The 17,986-nt window shown below is 34.3% G+C and overlaps 1 protein-coding gene across 5 annotated transcripts in view; it reads right to left on the bottom strand.

The window, feature by feature from the left end:
- The window catches only part of CSMD3 (CUB and Sushi multiple domains 3), a 593,532-nt gene that overhangs the window by 98,378 nt on the left and 477,168 nt on the right, over nt 1–17,986 (bottom strand). For all 5 annotated transcript variants that reach the window (XM_064706591.1, XM_064706593.1, XM_064706594.1 and 2 more), the window contains 8 exons: nt 17,378–17,491; nt 16,461–16,556; nt 15,388–15,591; nt 12,253–12,377; nt 9,863–9,959; nt 8,801–8,905; nt 3,770–3,888; nt 1,693–1,762 (listed from right to left, as the gene is read on the bottom strand). In XM_064706591.1, coding sequence (XP_064562661.1) covers nt 1,693–1,762; nt 3,770–3,888; nt 8,801–8,905; nt 9,863–9,959; nt 12,253–12,377; nt 15,388–15,591; nt 16,461–16,556; nt 17,378–17,491 — 930 coding nt within the window. The remainder of the gene's footprint in view (nt 1–1,692; nt 1,763–3,769; nt 3,889–8,800; nt 8,906–9,862; nt 9,960–12,252; nt 12,378–15,387; nt 15,592–16,460; nt 16,557–17,377; nt 17,492–17,986) is intronic.

Here is a 17,986-nt window from a genome sequence, read left to right as displayed (position 1 = left end):
TGAACCTGAACCTTCCTAGGTGCATCTGGAGGCTCTGTCCTCTCATTCTGTCAGCGGCTGCCTGGGAAAAGAGATCAGCCCCACCTGGCTACAGCCTCCTTTCAGGGAGCTGTAGAGAGTGATAACATCTCCCTGAACCTCCTGTTTGTCCAGGCTGAACACCCCCAGCTCCCTCAGCCACTCCACATAAGACTTGTGCTTCCACCAGCCTCATTTCCCTAATGCTTACTCTGTAATTTGTCTACCAGAACTGTCCTTGTGACAGGCAAGCAGCACACACCAGCTTATAGCAGGGCTGAGACAATTGTGCTTGTTTGTAAAGGAGCATCTGAATAATATAAGATAATGTATTATAAAAAGACTTTGTACTATAAGCTATTCAAGAGGCCTTTTAAAAAGTGCATTTGTACCCTTTTGTTCTAAAAGTGAGATAAACAAACTTAGAAAAGTAAACATACATACACTTCCAGAAATTAGGCTAAATTAATATCTTAATTTTATTTTAGTTTTCAGGCATGGCAACAGTAAATAAAATTACTTAGACATCCATATTGCATTTAAGGATGGTAATTATGATAAACAGAATTTTGTTTATAAGTTTAGTCCAAGTAAAATTTGCTACACTATTTGAAACACAATTAAAAATCAATACTTGCAAAAAAAAGGAAAGATATATGAAAAAAGGTCACCAAATTTTTAGCACAGCATCTATATATTCAGAATTTACCAAGAGCAGTGCAATTATAATATCAGACTTCCTAACCATATGCTAATGCGTAATGATAAAAATTGAAGACTAACTCCTGAAAAAATTCTTACAAATATCTCAACCTTGTTGAATATTTATAAATTCTAAGCTGAGAGAGCTCAATACCTCACAGGAGGCTTTTAACACTCCACAGGATTAAGAACAGGATTATGTGAAGCAGCTCAAGAGGATATACATTAACTGTCTTGAAGAAAAGTAAAGCAAAAAAATCTTTAATGAGATCTACAGCATCCTGTTTTCCATACATTCAAGATTACAAATCCAGATAACTTTTATTGTTAGAGAACCCAAACAAAAAGGCATTTATATGCAGTGAAAAAGATTACAACTAGAAGGAGTTTTACATTCCTCACATTATTTATCACATAAAAAGAGTATATTTAAACACACTTCACAGGTTTCATTTTGGTTTCTGACAGGTTTTCTGTGCTTTTCCCAATAATATTATGGACATATGTATAATTTAATTTGAAAAATAATGTATCTTCTCAAATTTGGTAGACATGCTTATGTTGAATTCATTAGAGATGAAAATGTAATGTTATTCCTATCGTCTGCAATTGCCATTACTCTTCTGGGGAAATGAGTCCTAAACCAATTAGCTATGTTGCAAAGGTTTCTGGAAGTGTCATTCCTGATAATGAATTGATGATATATCTGACTAGAACACATAGAATCATATAGAATAGTTTGGGTTGAAAGGGACAATGTGTTGTCCTTTTATTGCTTGGACATTTCAGGAAAGATTTGCCAACTTTAGTGTTCAGCAGCCTTTGAAAATCTCTAATTTAATTTGACCATTTTCACATTTAATTAAGTTCCTCCCATTCTCCCAATTCTTTCCACTACGTGTCTATTATTTTTGAGTTTTCTGGTTTCCTTATTCTGGTATATTTAGGAAAAATGATGGAAGCTGAACATACCTAAACATATTGGAATTGGATAATTCCATCTTCTTACTGGTCCCGGCATACAAGTGATATGTGAATGTCCCTAAAATGACACAATATTTGCTAATTCATATTAAAAATATATGATATACAGCATGTTAGTATTTCAACAAAAAGAATGTATAATTTAAAACATCATCAAAATGCACAAAACCAAAAAGGTAGAGTATTTACATTGTACACTGTGAATTGTTCCATGCCTTGAAAACAGCAGAGAAGACTGTGACTGTTAGCTCACTACATGATGGTGTCTATTAATATTATTTTTACAGTATTACAGAATCCAGCTGAATCCTATGACTGTTTCAGTGTAAACCAAGGGTCTGGCAACTACAGGGCTAACTGAAGCAATGTTTGCATAGTATGGATGCCCATCAGGTGTTGAACATGATGAAACTTTACATACTATATAAATTATGTAAGTGTTGACTTTATGTTCTAAACTCATCATAGACACACCCTTTGTGTTGTTCATCGGCCTCGTGTAATTCTAACTACCTTCCAGAGAAAGCAAATAAAAATGGAAAATCTTCAGAGAAAACTGTACTTGGGATATCTTCCAAAACCATCTAGTCAGACTGCATACATCAGAAAAACTGTATGGTGGGAAGAAACGTTACATGGGTGTTTGCACAGTCTATGCTCTTAAATTCTTTATTTTCTATGTTTTATTTTCTTTATTTCAGCCTTTACTGTGGCTTATCTGTTCATACTCACTTGTATTTAAGGTGGGAATTAAAACAAAGAAGCAAAAAAATATTTCTCAGGCTGTTTCCAAGAGTGGCCAGTTAAAAGCAGGCAACATGAGAAGAAAAATTCAATAGTCATTCTCAGAGCTGCAATCGGAGAACATCTCTGCTCTTGAAATGCTAGAAATCTGCAGGCATGACTAGGAATTCTACCTTGAAGGAGAATTAATTGGGATAGAGGTCCCAAATTGAAACAGCAATTGAAATCCAGAGGCAGACAAGACTACTTTGTTCGATCACTATAAACTAGTTTGTTTTCGGTTTTTTTGGTCAAAGAATATAATTCAGTTTCTATTTTTGATGCAACACATATAAACCCTGTATCTAATTTTTCACAGAATTATGTAAGATAAATATTTGAAAATATTAGCATTTTTGAGACTTCATTCAGTTAGTCTGACATCAACACTTTATGGGTGAGACTAATATTATTGGTACTTTGCTCATTCTTGCATATTTTGTTATTTTGCTCCAAAAGTTTCTTGAACTCCATTATAATGTGTTCATAATGTGCTGTTATATAGAAATTATTTTCTTCTTACAAGACTTTTCTTTTTTTCAGTACTTGGGTAATGTAATCATTTTCTGTCCTTTTGGCTCTCAAAGACCTAGATAAAGGAAGACTGTAGAATTTACAAACTCTTTTTGGGGAGTCTCAAGTAAAAACAATACCTGGTTTCGGATCTGATTCTATGGCATAACTGTACAAGTTTTTGATCTTCTTTCCTATAGGCAGACAAATTCCCACTGGTGATTTGCAATCACTACATCTCCCCTGGATATACCTTTTGTTAGTGCAAGGACATTGGAAATTTACTTGGAAAAAATACACCCCTATTTGATAAATATTTTGGAGAAAAAAAACCCAAGAAATTGCTGCAAGAAAACAACTGACACTATCCGATTTACTAAGAAAAGCAATTATTTCTTTCCCTTTTTTATTCTTAGTTCTTCTCTTTACTTACTTTCTTTTTCCTCCTGTGTATAGAGAAATACTATTAATTGTTCATCAAGTTATTTTAACTTTGCCATAGTGGTTCAGCTATAATTATCAAAAAAGCTATCAACAATAGATAACAACCTATAATCTCTAATGCAGAAGAAGCACAAAGCCATACACTTGTGATGGAATTCTTGGATAGTTTCTAATCCACTATCTGGTAGAAAAGCACACAGTCCTGTAAACTTGCCATGTGCACACAATTCCTCAAGATCTCAGTGTCCATTTTGCACTGACAGGCCCAAACATAACCACATTAAAGAGCTGAAAGGCACCATTTGAAATAGGAAACTTGGCTTACCTGCAGAGAATAACCCTGGTCACACTGGAAAGACACCACATCTCCAACCATGTATCTGTCTCCAATTTTGATACCATTACTTGGGGTCTGTGGTTCAGGACAAGAGTCCAAACCTATAGCTAAGAAAAATAGAGAAGTTTAGTCATTCTAATGAACATAAAATTTTTTTTAGATCTGCATAGGACTGTGTACAGTGTACATAGGCACATTGTGTTGATAACCTTTGGGTGCTCTTGGGAATTAGCAGTTGTCTGAGGAAAAGTCGAATATTATTTTGGAACTACTGTATATAAGGAGAAAAAATATTCTTTCCTGAGTAAAGGAAAAGGATTGGTGTGGCAAAAAACACTTCCCAACCTGCAGTCTCAGTTCTAAAATTCCACTATCTCCTGGCACAGACTTATTCATTTCTACCTCCAGTCTCACTTGTAATTACAGCCTTTATCATTCACACTAGGAACACCTCTGCTATGCTTTACCAGCATGTGTTCTAGGGGAGGCTGGCCAACAATACATCAACTGCAAAACACTGGAAGAACAGTGCAAAGTAAAAGTGCTCTCCAGCATTCCATCCTCCACAAGTGTGACTCAACTCATTCATTTGTTTACAAACACAAACAGACAGACAAACACACACAGAGAATAAATATTTGCATCAGACTTCATCTAATCTGCTATGTTTAAAGAAGTACTTATAGAGCTATAACACTGATATTTTGAATTTCTGATTGCAATGGAAGCTTTTTTGCCAAGATGCCACATGCTTTTTTTCATGGTCATCAAAAAGAGAATTTTTTTTTTCCTTGCATCTACCCAGGAAGGTCCAGGAATGTAAGAAAGTATAATCAACTGAGTAGTTTTCTTTGCTAATGTGGGAATTAAAGCCTAGTTGTGAAGTAAGGACTATTACACAACTGGTCATCAGTACACAGGATAATAAAGAAACATTGTGGAATTCAATTATGGCCACCTACTTCCTCAGAACACTATCAAAATCTGCCTGTTTTAAAACTTACTGAAGTAACTGATCATTTCACGTAAGATTCTCACTAAGTAAAATCTACCACCTTAAAAGAGTGCATTTTTATACAATATGAAAGATGATAGCTAACAGAAACTTTTAGTCTGCAAATTCCATTTTCTGTTCTCAAACTAGAGCAGAGCAAAGAACCAGTTTTGAAAGTGAATGATGGACCTAAATCCAGTTTTTACATTTCAGACATCTAGAATGTGATCCAGGTAATGTACAAAGTACAAATGCAAAACAGCAAGTGTGCTTGGCTTACACAGATGATTGCTTATTATCTGTTTTGAACAGTTAAACTAAGAATTAGCAGGTTTTAGTTTCCAATAACTGAACCTTCAGCTGAAGCGTGTAACGTAACTATGTGAATAGTCAGGCCATGCAAAGGCAAATGACTTCATCTAAATGCCCTTCTCAGTCTGTCTTAGCAGCCCAAATACATTCACAGGTATTCATCCTATTGTCTCTCACTTCAATTAACAAAATAATATTTGGGAAAAAATTATAGTCTGAAAGCCTACAATACCTTTCGAAACATGAAACAAATTTTGACATCTTCCCAGCTGAGGACTAGTTCAGAGCTCATGTCTTTGGAGTGTTGTGATATTTATTCAGGTCATAAAAATGTACTCATAAATATATTAAACTGCAGTCTGTTCATTATTGATTTATTTGTGGTGCATGAATACTTTCTTGAACTACGTTATACTACTCTCACAGTAAAATGTGTTAAATTATTGAACTTTCATAGCCAATGGTAATAAAAAGAGATTTTAACATAGGCATTCATTGAAAACATACTTTCAGTATCTTCTACTTTTCAGATAAGAAGAATTGTGTATAAAGAAAAAGAAGCTTTTTGATGCTGTCTTGCCCTTCTCCAGCAGCTCCTTTAATGCTCAATATAAAAACCTACCAATGAAATTTTTGATAATACAAAACTTTAGTGAGAGAAAATGAGCAATAAATCAAAATTTTTATAGTGGTGTAAAAATATATAAACATTATGGAAGTGTTTAACACACCATTCTGTGGCATTCTTTGTTGGAAAAGTTCAGGTGATATAATGTATTTTCAATGCAATATATATTTTTGTATTTAAGATGTTCAATGAAATACAGAAAATTAATTTTATGGATAAAAAAACAATTTAAGAATTCAAAAGAGAAGTAAAAATATTATAGATAAAACATTATAGATAAGAACACTATTCAGTTTCAGAACATGAAAACTTAATTCTTTACGTCAAAGTATCATTTACTTGTGTTAAAATATTTCTTCAACAAATAAAGTTCCTTTTGTTTTCTTTTACTTATATATTCACATTTGGGTTTTTTAGAAGCTCAAAAGATAATCCCTAGCAGACAGGACAACAAACTATTCATGAGGAATGAAAAGAGATATTGGAAATGAAACAGAAACCTTCTTAGAGAAATCTGTTGTTGAAATGAAAAGTAATCATTTTGGCAAATGGGGCATACTTCCTCTCAGAATTTTGCCCCCTAGAATAGGTGAAATAGACTTAGAAAACTCACTAAAAATTGGACAAAATCAATCTTTATGGCAAGCTCACTTGAAAAACACTTAATATAAGTTTTCAACTCTGATGTGATTCTGCAGGAGAACCATGCCCTAATATTTCAGAGACCAAGACTTTAATTCGGCTGACTCCTCATGATGTCCTTGGCCAGCATGGGCTCCAATGAAATGAAATAAATTTATGAAACACTGACATTAAAATTTGGCCATTAATTTCCACTTACTAACTGTCTTTATAAACATAATCACAGCTTTTAGAGTAGGAACTGCTATCTGAGAGTCAGATATGACCAGGACAATTGAAGAGAGAAACTCTGTGTCTCCTTCTTTCTGGCAAAATCTCTTCATAAATACAGAAGTTTTGTGAGTTCTGGAATTGCAAGCAAATATCTTGTTTGTTGTAGAAAAATGCAAGAGACAAAAATCCAAAAGATACACAAGGCACAATTTCTGTTGTCTTTCTTACTAGCAATGATGACAAAGTGCTGTCCCTTGGCTTAATCTCCCATACCAAATTCGTGATTCTGCTCAATTTAGAATTTTCCATAGTCTCTTATTGAAAAACAATTGAACAACAGACGGAAAATAAAATCATAAAACTTCCACAGGTAATAGAGACTATGTCTTTCTTAGAGAATTATGGAGGAGTAAGAGTCATGGATTCAAGTAGTGAAACAGCTGGTGCCTAGGAATTGAAATCCACACTAAGCAACTAACTATAAGGTTTCAGGACAGCTGACCCCCACTGAACAAATTCCGTACCGCATGACCCCATGCTCAGCATATAAACTAAGGGGAAAACTGGCTGAGGACTGCTGCCTGTGAACTGTCTGGGTATCAGTCAGTGGATGGTGAACATCTGCATTGTGCATCATCTGTTTTTGTATATTTTATTTAATTATTTTTATTTGTTTTATTTGCATATTATTATTATTATTTCCCCTTCCTTTTCTGTTCTATTAAGTCATTTTTATCTCAACTCACAAATTTGATTTTTTTTTCAAAATCCATTCCCCGTCCTATTTGGAAGCAGGGGGAGGGAAGTGAGCAAGCAGCTTTATGTGCTTAGTTGCTGTCTGGATTAAAGCACAAGACACTGAACGATGTTTTAATCACATATCTCTATCACTTACACAAGAAAAGTAAATTAATCATTTATCTTGAAAATCAGTATATTTCACTGAGCTACTGGTTAATTGGCTATCTACAGCGGGACATCAGTTTCCTGAATCACAATTATTCAACATATATTTGGGTTCATACATTCACACAGAAAATATTGCTTTTGTTCAGATTCACACATACATCCCTGTACAAATCCATACACACATATTTGGTTATTGTTCTTGACATGGAACAATACTTTAAATAGTGTACTGTTAATCTTTTCCTTTTTTAAAGGTGGAAGTTTTCCATGGGCAGTATATATTGCACATAATTTTTGGACATGTGGGAATACAAAGGTGCCTTTTCAATTTCACTGGATTCAGTCTAATTTTATTTCATTTTCATAACTTCCTGATGTTTTTTCTCATCTGAAGTTGTAAGCGGCTGAGAGACTATCTGCATTTCGAGGAAATGGCAGGATAATTCTACCTATAATTAATGTTTAGTTATAGACAAGCAATCAGGCTGTAATTTTGCAAGGCTGTGTTCTCCAACTGGCTAATCAGACAACCAGAGCATGGGATTTGCATATGGTAAAACTGACAAGAAATAACTGTGACACAATTATGCAGATCAGACACCAGAACCAATATAAGCAGAGGGAACCACACAGCTGGTGATTGCCAGAATTCCTGTCAGTCATCTGAGACAAAGTCATTCAGACATAAAGCATGTTTATAACTACAGCCTTTTCCACTGGAGGTGTACTCAGCAATAATAAAAACCATTTAAAATAATTCAGTGTTCTCATTAACCTGCAGGCATTTCTCACTTAAGATGCACAACTGCTATTTTCAGATTATTCCATCTCTCCTCTTTGCCAAGGGTGACTAGTTGTATTCTACACATACATACTGTATAGTACATATGTGATTGTATTGAGCATAATTTGTAGATTTTGGCCGAGAGTGCTGGGGTGTGGAGCTGCAGCGGGGGCATCTGAGGGAAGAGACCAGGGCTGCACTGGACACAATGGATTAGGATTGCCACATGAGAATATCTGCATTTATTTCTGTCTGCTGTAGGTTCAGAAAGTTTTTCAGAGAGCAAAGCAATTTAAGGATGGAAGCAATTTAAGGATGAAAGCAAGACAAACTAAATTTCACAGTCCTTATAGTAGAGTTTTCAGGCCTGAATTTGCTTACTTGGATTTAAATGAGAATTTTACTAATGACTTTGAAGTTACAGTACGTAGCTCATTATGTGTAATAGAACTAAATATTCCTTTATTGTATGGTTTAGGTAGAACTGATGTCTGGAACCAGAGAGTGCTCTTTATTAATTGAATACTTCTGAATTACCTGTATACTCAAGGTGAAATCCAGCAGCTGAAACACTGATATCAGACTGGAAATTGAGGTACAAATTATTTGATGTGCTGTTTAGAAGTGGAGGTATGGTTGTTCCTGAAAAGAGAATTCAAAATATTATTGAAAAGCACAGAAAGTGACATAAATGTAGACGTAAGGGTGTGATGTCTGTGTGTGTATATAAACAGAATTAAGGAGAGAAAAAGAGAAAGAGGGAGGGGGAGAGGGGGGGAGCAGGAGATAGGTCACATAACCAATTCCATAATATTCTGCCATCATGGATGCTATCAAATACCTGTCCCTATAAAAGTTTTATTGAATTCTCAGTGCACCACAATATCAGAGACATGAACAATAGACAAGGAAAGGCTAATATAAATTTATATTACTTGTTTTTACCCACAAAAGGAGAAATATTCACTAGTGTCTTTTTAAAAGCAAGAGCATATCCTGTCCCCAGGATGATTCTAAACATAAGAGTCATGTTATGTTTATTTATTATGTCAAGATAATATATCAAGCAGCTCTGAAAATATGTTGCTGGACTGTTCTTATAAATGTGATGGACTATTTATTTGTGTTTCAGCACAAGTCAAGATAATATGAATAACTCTGATCTCTTAGCATACACACATATTTATTATAATCAAAGAAAACAAACCAAGAAAAAGTAAAGCAAAAAGAACTGTCTTCTTTGTCTAAAATAAGGATAAAGAATGCATCCTTTTTCATCTGCAATATCAAGAGATACCTATTTTTGAGGTCTGTATTTTTGGACCCAGCTACAAGTCTGAGAAAATAATTGGATTAAGAGAGGTCTAGTTTGGAAGCCTCTGAGTGTTATTTCATTTCTAACATTTTAAAATGTACAGGTTTATGGAAGTCTGCTAAGTGATGACTGATTAAAACAGAACTAGTACTACCTGTTGCTAATTACAGGAGAAACAAGCACACACACCATGCTCAAGCATGCTTACACACACAGAAAGAGCTGTGTGTTTAGAGTAAAGAGTTGAATCTGTGAACCATTTATTGTAAAATCTTCTCAGTCACCTGAATAACTTCCAAGCCTTGGAGCATTGTTGTCAGCACCATCATAAAAGTCTAAGGAATCCCAGTTGTGTTCTGTGGCAAAACTCACCACTTGCACCTATGAAGAAAAATGTGAGGCAAAGAACATAAACTTCTTCCCCTCTTTATTCAAGCTCAAAGATGACTCTAAATTGTAGCCTCTGTTTCTCTCAGTCATGAAAAATTGTCTTGTTCCTCTTGTCAAAGAGAATGGAAAATCATCATTAAGTGAATAAAATGGCAACTATTTTTTATTTGATTGCCTATTCAAACTATGAATCCTGTTACCTTTAGTGACAACCACATATTACCTCTGTCAAGAGTCACACAGCCATGAAAATCAGATGGGTATAGAATATGATTCTCTTGTTTGGAGGACATTGAGGAGAAGATGAAACATGGTATTTTCAATACATGCAGGTTTTTCCTCTCTATTTTCTCCAGGACTAAACTAGTCCCACAGGGATGCACAATGCTTCATCTATTTTGCCATTTTAAATTCTGCCTCCAGGTAAGAGAAAACCGCTGTGTTTGATTACCTTCATCACCAGCTCATCTCCTGAGGAGGGGCAGTCACTAGCATGCTACAAACAAAAGGCAGAATAGTCACTTCCTTTCTTCCAGAGGGGAAAATAGTCTTCCACTCATATGGAGATGAAAAGTGGTAAGGAGATAAACTGCAAGCAGGAGGCCATACCTGTTCTCATAAAGTGAAATCACACCTTACAAAGTAGAGAAATATCAGATTCTTGTTCCTGATTAGTAGGGGAGAGTTTCTGGTGTTACCTTCCTGTTTGTTTTAACTGTTTACTGAAATGCTTTAAAAGAGACAGAGGCATGATGAAATCCCAACCACCCTAAAAAAGGGGTCCCTTAGTCATTAAATTGAGTCTTTTGCCTCAATTTTTTTCTCCCAGAATGGAATAATTGCAACAGAAGAAATAAACACTAGTTCCAGTAAAACAAAGTCATAAAGCCATTTTTCTATGTTAAACAGATGACTTGCACCTTGTTCAACATGAAATAAATGTTCAGTTTGGCTATCTGTTTCTTGGATGGGGGCCTCAAATACTGCACCTCTTATTGTAGGAATTGGTCAGATACAATAGCGAACAGATTTCTTTTCCTTAAGTGAAGCAGTGAAGAGGCCCTGACTGTTGGCGTGCTTCAGATACTTGGAGACAGTAAATATATCTTTTTGTTTATTACAACTCTGGGGCAAAAGAACATCATGAACAGTAAACACCTAAATTGAAATCAAAGTTATTAATTTAATCACCTCATTAATGATTCTGAAAAATACAGCCTGTGATAAGAGATAAGCACTTTCAAAAAGCAACAGTGATGGCCTCAATCAGGAGGACAGTTACTACCTAATTTAAATCCTCTGAACTATCTTCCTAGTATAAGAAATGCACAGAACAAAGTATCCTGTCAGCTGTCCTAGTCAACTCTTTAAATCAAGTAGTGTTTCTCAAAATCAATCTCAAAGCTGATTTAGGCTATTAAATATTATGGAAAACTTTGTAATGAAACTTGTAGAAAAGTTTTAAAGCACTGTCAAGATTTTTTCAGATTTTCTTTATTAAGTCTTTACCTACATAAACTGAGCTCTTTATGAATTTTCTACAACAGTTATATTTTGAACTAGGATAGACATAGAAAACTTTTTATCATGATTTCTTGATGTGCATTTTGCTAGGAATTTGTTCAGATGATGCTTAGAAGTTCTAATTTATTAAATTCAACTGCCTGTGCAATAACCAGATTTCTGTCAGTTTCTTTAGTGAACTCTAGAGATATGCATGACTAAGCTTAATGGATACTTTCCTACTGTGTGTTCTATGAGGTTCTTAATCTATGTAAGTTAGCAACAACTCTGAAACTATTTAAAAGAATAAACTCCCATCTCACATCGAAACATAATGAAGCATCTTTACATCACAGTAAACTTCCATAAACATAGAGTAAATAGCAGAGTTTCTAGGATAGCACGTATAACTTGCCCTTGAAAGAAACTCACTTAATTTCACTGTGTGAAAGGAGACAAATAAATCTGGGGAGGGCAAAAAGGAATTCCTAGGAAGGCTCTCTATTTCCCTTGGCTTATAAGGAGTCACTGATTTATTGAAATACACTTAGAAGTTATGGTGATATTCTTCTGAGTAAAAGGCTACAAGTGCATATTTTAAGATTTTTAAGAATCCTATAACATTCAATCACTGCATAATTGAAAAGATGTGCAGTAAAGTAAATTTTCAGAATCACTAATGAGATAGAAATATTGTACAGATAGATGATCTTTTCATCTTTTGCATAAGGAAAAAGAGTTCTAAATATGATGGTAGCAAGCAAATAACAAGTAAACTTACTTGAATCCCAGCTCCCTCTGGTACTGTGATCTTCCACACACAATTCAGGTTGTTGTCATAAGGCTCAGGATAACCAGGAGATAAAATGGTCCCTTTGCGCTTTGTTAAAATACCACCACAGGGCACTGAAAGGAAATGCATAAGGGAAGAAAAGAAGTATAAAGCTTCAGAATGAGAAGACTTATTATAAAAGCTTATTCTATGGCTGGAAACATTTTAAATTGATGCTACATTAAAAAATACCTATATGCCTCAGGAAAATAAAATTTTATATCTCAAAACTCTTCCTTTATCTGACCAAAAAAGAAGAAAATTAGAATTATGTCAGTTTCCTACCTGACAGAATCATGCTAATATTCCCCTTGTTTATTTGACTTTTACAGAGTGAAATCTATTCTATTGTCTCCTGGTACTCTTACAAAAATAAAGCATTTTTTAAGGCTTAGGTTGAAGTATGAAAAACCCATACTTTGTATTGTATTGTATAATATAAAGTACTGTATTTTATATATTGTATTGTATAAGTATTGTATAACTATAAAAGATAAAAAGTGTCACAAAAAGGTAACATTGTTTCTTCTTTCTTTCTAATATTTTTTCATTCATTCTTTCTAATATTGCTCCTCTAAATAATTAATAACACCAGTCTCAACTGCTTGACTGTTGTGTGCTTGTGTGAGTTATTTCATCACAGTCTGTGCATCTACTGCATCAGTAAAGGATTTACAAGATCCTTGCAAGACTACATTCATCACATCTGTTCATGGATTAATAAATGTGTTATGCATGAAACAGGACAGACACATTAAGTACCATCAAGTTTCTCTTATGAATGTTCAACTTGAGTGCATCTTGTCTATATCATTAGAGGCTCTAACGGAGACAAATAATATTACATCTTAATCTTAAAAAGCATATGGATATTCTGTTGGTATTTTTGAAGTTGAAGGAAAAGATTGATGAGATGGTTTATCAAGTCCATTAAAAGCTAATGCATCACTTCTATGCAACATCACTAAGTTCTGAAGGGACCTCAGGAGCTGCAAATATGAGGATTTAGAAAATAGATAGTATGCAACTTAAATATTGCAGCTACATATTGCGTGGCATAAAATTAATGGAATGTGTTTGGAACTACATGGATAAATTAAAAGCTAGTGCCACTTAAAGTGTTTACGCAATTACTCATAAAAGGATGACCAAAAGGAATGGTTGATGCCAGGCTGCACCTTGAGCGTTGTATTAATCTTTGAGCCCCGCACTACAAGAAAGACCTAGAAGTGCTGCAGTAAGTCCAGAGAGGGGCAGCAAAGCTGGCAGAGGCTCTAGAAAGTACAACATCAGAGTGGCTGAGGGAGCTGGGGCTGCTCAGCCTGGGGTAAAGAAGGCTCAGGGAGATCTCATCACTCTACAATCTGAAAGGAGGTTGCAGCCAGGTGGGAGTTGGGCTCTCCGCCCATGCAAGTAAGGCAAGAGGACATTGCCTCAGGCTGTGCCAGGGGAGGTTCAGACTGGACATCAAGTGAAATTCTTTGCAGGAGGGGTGGTTAAGCATTAAAATGTGCTTCCCAGGGAAGTGGTGGAGTCATCACCCCTGTGAGTGTCCAAGAAATGAGTGGATGTGGCACTTTGTGCTGTGCTGTAGATGACATGGTGAGGGTTTGATCAAAGGTTGAACTCGATGTCTTCTCTGACCTTAATGATTCCATGATTCAATGATTATATGTCTATTATCTGAATATGTAATATTAAGACATTCACTAGAATAAAGGCAATTTAATATGGTCACGTCTACCCCTTCAATTATTAAAGTGGTTTAGTTTAATGCAATTTTCATCTCATAGGTGTTTTATCATCTTTATTGACACAGGAATTTTCACACAGAAGGTGGCCTGTAACCCTTCCTCAATTGAGCTTGTCTAGACACAGATAGCTTTCTCATCATAGACTAAATCATGTATTAAAGTAGCAATAATACATTGTAATCAATGTCCAAAAGAATGATTTCAATACTTTGTCAAGTTGTTATAACTGAAAAAAAAAAAAAAATAACTCAAGGGGAAATGTAGTACAATTCTACTGATTAAACTGTAATATATGAGACTAAATGAGATAGAGCTATATACTTCACCTCCTTCTTGATATAGAAATTGTAGTTCTATTGCTATGCCTGAAACAGTCTAAAGCAACATTATTTGTTTAAAACTTGATTAATCAGATTTTATAAATAGTACCCCAGTGATACTTAGCCTTGATCTTTATCAGGATTTTGATATTTTGGAGATAATCTTATAATTTACTAAAAAACACTCATACTCTACTGGGCACCATCAGCCGGTTAGCATGGCAGATGAAACATCAGCCTAAGGAAAACATATTCTTTGTTTTCTTTTCATCTACTCACCTAAACCTCTGTTTATGTATTCTGCTGGAGTCAGTACAATAATGCCATTTTTGCAATGGGTTATGGTATTTTTTTATAAAAACTTCTCTTCCCTATCAGGAAAAGTAAAGTGGGGAATTTCATTACAATTACTAGATTTCCAGTTGGTCCAAGTCAGTATATAAATATCAATGGATGCATGTTAATTTATGAATTTAATTTTGAGAATTTAATCTCAAAGTGACTAGAACCAGAAAAAGTATGTTTTCTGATCTGAAAAGCTACTGGTCTTTTTCTGAAAAGTAACAAAATATTAATGTAAGTATTTCTAAAACTTTAATATAGTAATGTTCTTCCTAATAGCTTGCAATATCTTGTTAGAGATCTGCAGTGTAAAGGCATCTTAGTCTTGCAAGAAGTCAGGGACCAAACTAATACTTCTGATTCTTGACTAAAGAGGGATACTCAGGAACTTCCAGGGACGTTAATGTAAGAGAAGCTATCACATTAATTACGGCAGCAGAGCATGTTCATGAAACTTGTGAAAGTTCACAGCAAGGTCACAATAGAAATAGAATAGAAAGGTTAGAATAGAAAGGAGAATAAAACTTAGCCTTGAATAAAAAAGGAAGTAAATTAATGTAAGCAAGAATAAAATACTATACCAATGACAAACAAAAAACATATTCAACAGGAGAATAGTCCACACTTTAAGCAGTAATTATTTATAATAAAAACCCTTAGGAACTCACCAATACATGTAGGGAGTGAATCATTCCATTGTGCCAATGCATTTGGTACTGTATCACATCTAATTGCTGTTGAACCATGGAGGATGTAGCCTGGATTGCACTCAAAAAGAACTAGTGAACCAACTGCAAATTCATTTCCAATCCTTTTTCCAAATCTTGGTTCAGGCACAGAGCTACACTGAGTTGCACTTGTTCTTGGAACAGCTGTGAACATACAAACAATTTTGAATTCTTAATTTTCGATTTGGTGAGGGAATACAGATATTGAATCAGAAATATTTAAAATGTCTAGAAGAAACTTTCAGCTATTTCCCAGCTGAGAACATTTCCATAATCCCCAAGTGAATCTTCACAATAGAGATTGCTCACTTTTGATGTCTGAGTTACTATTTAGGAGAGCATAGCATTGACATCCTTGCCAAGATTGGAAATAATGCATAAAATCCACATGGAAACCTATCTAAAATGACACTTGTAAGAAATACTACCATGAGATACTTAACTAATACCGGGTTTCAAAATAACATTTTATGTCAGATATTTACATTTATTCATGTGGTTTTCTAAATGTGTGTTCTGACTGTCAGATGAGGATTTATATGTAATGAAAGAGTGAATTGCAGTTGCAAGTATTGGTATATAAAATTTCCCACTTGACCCATAAAAAGGCTAATAATGTAAACCAAGAAAAATATCTTAAGAACAGTAAGATCATTTTTAATCCACAGGTAATAACATTTGCAGCTATTCATATTTAAATTGGGAGATAAACCAGTTAGAGCTCCAGATGGATCTAACATTTGTCAATCAGATTAGCAAACAAAACCAGCAGTTTTGTGTAACTCTCTTCTTAAATTTGTAACCCCTCTTATGTTTCTTAAGTATTTGATCTCAGCTTTAAAATACAAATAAAAGAATAGTTTCAAAAATTTTTCAAAACCTGTAGAAATAGCAACAATTTTCTATTGTTAAAAGGCTATTAGTTTCCTCTTCATTCTCAGTCTGTTCCTCTCTGATGATTTACAAACTATGATGAATAGAATAAATGTACACATTTCCCTAGGTTGTCTCACCTTGATAAACAAAATGAAATCCTTTAGCTGTTACTGGTCCAACTGAGGTAAATCTGACTGTGATCTGGTTCCCCGAGCTCAATGGAAGAGATTCGCCTACTCAAACAATGAAAATACAAAGTTATCGTAGCCACTTTAAACCAAAGAAAACACCTGTCAACATCTTTGCAGATAGAAATAATACTCTCCAAACCCTGTTCTGCTACAGTAAACTTTGCAAGATATATGCATTTTTAATATTTTTTGTTGACAGTATTATGTCATTCTAGGAAAGGGAAGTTAAAACTCATCTTAGTTACTAAGAATGTTTGTTGCTTTTTTGCTTTACCAAAACCAGAAAAACAACTCCCCTCAAAAAAAACCCAAACCAATGAATCAATGACAACAAAAACAACAACAAATACCCACACCACAACAGACTCCCCTCAAAAAAAAAAAAAAAAAGAAAAAAACTCACAGAAAACCTAAACCAAAATGGAAAAAAAAAAAAAAAAAAAAAAAAAAAAAAAAAAAAAAAAAACACCCAAGCCCCCAACCTCTTTAAATAGACTCAACACGTAACTAATCTTTTTAATTTTACTTTGGTACAAATGTGCCTTGCTTTCCCTTTAGAATATGTACTACCTATTTCAGATAAAGCCGTAAAGGCACAGAGTAAGAAGTCCTAAATATCCAAAATATTAGGTAAATATCAGAATTTTTAAAAAGGAGATAAAAAGCAATTTTACTTCATTTCATTCATCAATGCAAAGATTTTCAAGTGTTTAGTTCAAAATGTGGATTTCATATATTTGCTTGAGATGAATTTAAGCAAATATGACAATCATTTTTCTCCTGTTTTTTTTTACTACATTTTCTTTCTAGATTGATTTTAAAAAAGTAAATAACTATATACTGAGAGTTCTTTTAAATGATACCTGAATGAGATCCTGAGAGAGAGGATAACAAAGATGACTGAAGAGCTGGGCCGTCATATACTTCAACAACATCATGGAGTGATGTCTGGAAAAACACAAACTGGCCAAAAACAACTGACCAAATAGAAAGGAATAGAAGGAAGAGGCACCAGTAGCCAAGACAAAACAAAACAAACACATGGAATAGAATAAGAAAGGGAAAAAAAAGGGAGAGAGAACAAAATATATATTAATGTATGGTTTTAAAAATAACTACATCACCTGTCCTGGTGCTGAATGTAGGTTATTTTTCACACCATTAAAAGTACAGTAAAAGGATGAAAGTACATCTAAAAGAGACAATGAAGGTACAGAAGCCTTACAAATACATATAATCATTAAAGGATTCTAATAACTATGGAACAGAACAATTTTACTGCTATTGAATTATTTTCTACCTTCAAATTTTGTGCCCTCCACCACACATCTAAGTTCTCAGTGCAATTTCCTCCTTTATAATTCCAGGCATATTATTATAGACTGTGCTTTATGAATTAATTTTGTTGATAAACCTCTGTAACTTTTACTTACCTTGGAATGTTTCCCTTTTTTAAGAATAGTAACATTCCA

Source organism: Zonotrichia leucophrys, chromosome 2 (assembly GCF_028769735.1).
Source record: "Zonotrichia leucophrys gambelii isolate GWCS_2022_RI chromosome 2, RI_Zleu_2.0, whole genome shotgun sequence".
NCBI classification, from domain to species: Eukaryota; Metazoa; Chordata; class Aves; order Passeriformes; family Passerellidae; genus Zonotrichia; species Zonotrichia leucophrys.
The sequence above is the reverse complement of the archived record's forward strand: the minus strand, read 5'-3'. Positions and strand labels throughout refer to the sequence as shown.